We start from the raw sequence: 4,241 nt of genomic DNA on the forward strand, positions 1-4,241 counted from the left end.
TTCAATATATCATGTTGAGCAAATCTGTAAGGGCACATAACATAAAGTTTTATTTCTCATAGGTAAAACATAAATAGGTAATTGACTTAAAGAGCATCATGCTCCAAGTCCTCTTAAAAAGAAAAGAAAAGAAAAGAAAAGGTGAGTCTCCACTGCCATTTTAGATGAAAAGATAAACAAAAGGCAAAATATATAGTTTCTAAACCTTTTCAGAAAATACCGTAACTCAATAAAAAGAGACACAACATAGATACGTAATTCACTTGAAGAGTATACTTTGTTTGTCAATTAAGTGTTTCTTAAAATATCTAGAGAAAATTGCTTGAATTGATTTTCCTTTACCTTGCATATATGATAAAGCCAAAGGCAATTATTGTGGTCATCAAGGAAACAAAATGCGTTCCACTAGAAAAGATATCTCCTGGAGGAAGACAGCTGTTTTAATGTGAACCATTAAAACTAGATAAGTATCAGGACGTCACCACACACCAGCAAACTTCCTTCTTATCGAACATTTTCTACTTTGCCAAGAGCTTGTTTTAGTTAAACAATTCTATAGTCAAGGCATTTTTCTCTTCATTCACAGATTCTAAATTCTAAGATGGATTTCATGGCAATTCTCACTTCTTTAGTTGGGATGCTGGCTGTGATCTGGTTGTCGTGGAAAGTCAAGAAATCAAGAAATATTAATGCTACACTGCCACCAGGTCCCTGTGGCTTGCCTCTAGTCGGATACCTTCCTTTCCTTGGCACTCATCTTCACAGGAAATTCACAGAATTGGGAGAAGTCTATGGTCCTATCTACAAGCTTTGGCTCGGAAACAAATTATGTGTTGTCGTGAGCTCGCCATCGCTGGCTAAAGAAGTGGTTCGTGACAATGATACAGTTTTTGCCAACCGTGATGCATCCATCGCTGCAAGGGTGATCACACATGATGCAAACGATATCGCTTGGTGCCCCTATGGCGCTAAATGGAGAAAGTTGCGCAAAATATTTGTGGGCAAGATGATGAGTAATGCAAGCCTTGATGCCTGCTACACTCTGCGAAAAGGAGAGATTAGGAATACTATTAGAGATGTGTATAGCAACAGAATTGGGAAGGCGGTAGACATTGGTGAATTATCAACTGTAACTTCGACCAATGTAGTCGAGAACATGCTGTGGGGTGCCAGTTTTGAGTTGGGACAGAAAGGGACAAATCTTGGGGTTGAGCTTCGAAAGATGCTTGCAGAATTGATGGTGTTGTTAGGAACTCCAAATCTTTCAGACATTTTTCCGGCGCTTTCATGGCTTGATATTCAAGGAATAGAAAGGAAAACGAAGCATATTCTTTCATGGTTTGAAAAGATTGTTTATTCTGCTATTGAACAGCGTACCAATATGGTGAACGATAAACAAAAGGACTTCTTGCAATTCCTCTTGGAGCTCAAGGAACATGAAGATAGAGAAAACTCCATTACCATGATCCAACTGAAGGCATTGCTGATGGATATAATCGTGGGAGGAACAGACACCTCAACAACGATGGTGGAATGGACAATGGCAGAGCTGCTGCAACATCAGGAAGTAATGAGGAAAGTTCAGCAAGAATTAGCAGAAGTTGTTGGCATGTTCAGCTCAGTTGAAGAGTTTCACTTGCGGGAATTAAGGTATTTAGATGCTGTTGTGAAAGAGACATTACGTCTGCACCCAGCTCTGCCTCTTCTAGTACCTCGTTCTCCAAGCCAATCGAGCACAATCGGTGGCTATACCATACCAAAAGGCACGAGTGTGATGTTGAACGTTTGGGCGATCCATAGAGATCCCACGCTTTGGGAAAATCCTTTGGAATTTAAACCTGAGAGGTTCTTGGATGATCCTGAGAAATTTGATTACTTGGGAAACAATTTTAAGTATATGCCATTTGGTTCTGGAAGGAGAATGTGCGCAGGGATTCCTCTAGCAGAGAGGGTTTTGATGCTCATATTGGCTACATTGTTGCACTCGTTTGAGTGGAAATTACCAGATGGCGCAGAATTGAACTTAACTGAAAAATTTGGGATTGTTATAAAGAAATCGCAGCCTTTGATTGCTATTCCAACTCCAAGACTGTCTAATTCAGAGCTTTACTACTGAAGACAGAAGATGCATTAGCATTTTCCTTGTGGTATGAAGGGTAGAGTTTGTGATACTACTTCTGGTAGGCCAAATAAGCCACTGCAGGGTTGGGTCAGATCTTACTTTTGTATTCTATTACTTCTGTACTCTATTTTCCAAATAAAGGAGAAGGAAAAAATAAAATTATTCCAGCGAGGTAGAAATCAATTTAAGAAATTCCCAAATGGCAATGGCAGCATCATAGGGTAAGATATTATCATGATTCAAGTCCTCTATAATAAAGAAAAGTTGTGCCTCCATTGCCATTTCAGAGAAAAAGAAAAACAAAAGGCAAAAAAGTTTCTAAACTTTTTCAGATTTAATGAAGTTATATAGTAGCATATTGATGCTTGCAATTACAGGCATAGTCTAGATTTCTAGTCAAAGGGGGTCAAAAGATCTAAATCAGTAAATTTATAATAAAATATATATTAGAGTAATAAGGATAAAAAAATGTTATCTAAAAAATTAATTTTAAAAGTTATACATACCAAATTATACTTTGGTTACACCATAATTGAATTATGTCAATTACATGTATAAAATGATAAAAATAGACTAAGGGTAGGATAACATAGTTTCTGATATTTTATCAATTAAGAAATACATAAAAAGAGATTTTTTAAGCAAAATAAATAAAAATAAGCATCATCTTACCTTATGACCTTCAAAGGAGAGGAATAAGGGAAGAGAGAAAACGTAAGAAAAAATATGGGTATTTTCGAATCCTAAAATCAATAAAATATAAAAATATCATAATGGGATCAATAAAATATGAGTAATTTTAATGGGATCAAAATTATTAATTATTATAAAATACATACCTATTATTAATAATTTCATAATTTCAGTAGGGTCAACTGAGTATATTTGGGCGTAATGATCCACTGAGTATATTTTGGCTACGTCCATGCCTGCAATCCAAGTGATTGTCATGTCAATAGACATATAATACACTAACAAAATATCTGTCCAGAAGTAATGAATTAGAATAATGTTATGTGTACTAACCAAAAACCATACAACCTAAGTACTAACTGACATGGCAGACCTCTGTTATTGCCATGTCAGTTCCTCCCAAAAACTAAAAAAAAAAAATTTAAATTATAACTATTAGTACTTGGATTAGTACAAATTTATTAGTGCACATTGAATTACTCTATGAATTATATATAGAGAAAAAAAAAATGTCATTAATTTATGAATTATCCATTATTAATTTCATATGTACGCATAATGTGTAATTCACCAAAACTCCTTTAATTTATGTTAGATTAAAACTAATTATATTTATCTATTTGTATCCATCTGCTGATTAAGATATATTTTAGTACCTTCATTAACATGAATAAGCCTAAAAATATTAATTTTTTTTACAACCAAGTATGCTCATTAATATATGCAATGTTAAGATAAGAAAAGATTAATTTAATTTTGTTAATTAATAAATACTTATTGCGAGGAATCAAGAAAACTGGGCCTAGATTATTATAATGATTTGAATCAACTTTCAAATAATTTGGAGATATGTAAACAATAAGAGTTGACTCTATATTTTAACCACAATTGGATGGTGTGATGGTAAAAGTACATTATTATGATAAACTTCGGTTCCCTGTAAAAAATCCATCAAGCAAAACATCAAATTACTTCTTCTAGAAACCCTAATCAACACGTGGCGATCATTAGATGGGGTGATCAAACCAAACTGTTATAAAAAATTTTATTATTGCTACCCCAAGTCTATTCTCCATCTAATTGGGCCCAATTGCCTCAATAGCTGTTTGGGCTTTCTTACATTGAAGTCCATAAACGCATTTCACAAAATTACTCGCATATATTGGGCTTTCGTAACAAAATAAGGGGAAATGATATGGAAAAGGATAGGGGAGGAAAAAATAATCCAATGCAGATAGTTCAGCAAGTTAAAATGCTAAATGTGGAAGTCGAATTATGCAAGCCAAATCTTTATTAAGGCTTACAGGAAGGAAAAGGTTTTTCAAGAGAAATGATGGAATTATGAGAGATATTCACAACCTAACCCACAGTTATTCTTCAGTTGGTTTTCAATAGACCAGAAGGAAAGCTAATTTGTTGACACATG

The 4,241-nt window shown here is 34.4% G+C and overlaps 1 protein-coding gene across 1 annotated transcript; it reads left to right on the forward strand.

The window, feature by feature from the left end:
* The first annotated feature begins 474 nt into the window (after positions 1–474).
* On the forward strand, positions 475–2,305 carry LOC116114041 (flavonoid 3'-monooxygenase-like). The gene has a single exon (XM_031400194.1). It carries the CDS (start codon positions 602–604, stop codon positions 2,114–2,116), a length of 1,515 nt encoding a protein of 504 aa, XP_031256054.1. The 5' UTR covers positions 475–601; the 3' UTR covers positions 2,117–2,305.
* Positions 2,306–4,241: the final 1,936 nt, after the last annotated feature.

This window comes from Pistacia vera, unplaced genomic scaffold, assembly GCF_008641045.1.
Source record: "Pistacia vera cultivar Batoury unplaced genomic scaffold, PisVer_v2 Contig7, whole genome shotgun sequence".
NCBI lineage: Eukaryota > Viridiplantae > Streptophyta > Magnoliopsida > Sapindales > Anacardiaceae > Pistacia > Pistacia vera.

What these genes read in the sequence shown, in the direction of transcription:
- LOC116114041 (XM_031400194.1), top strand. Translation starts at nt 602, where the DNA reads ATGGATTTCATGGCAATTCTCACTTCTTTAGTTGGGATGCTGGCTGTG.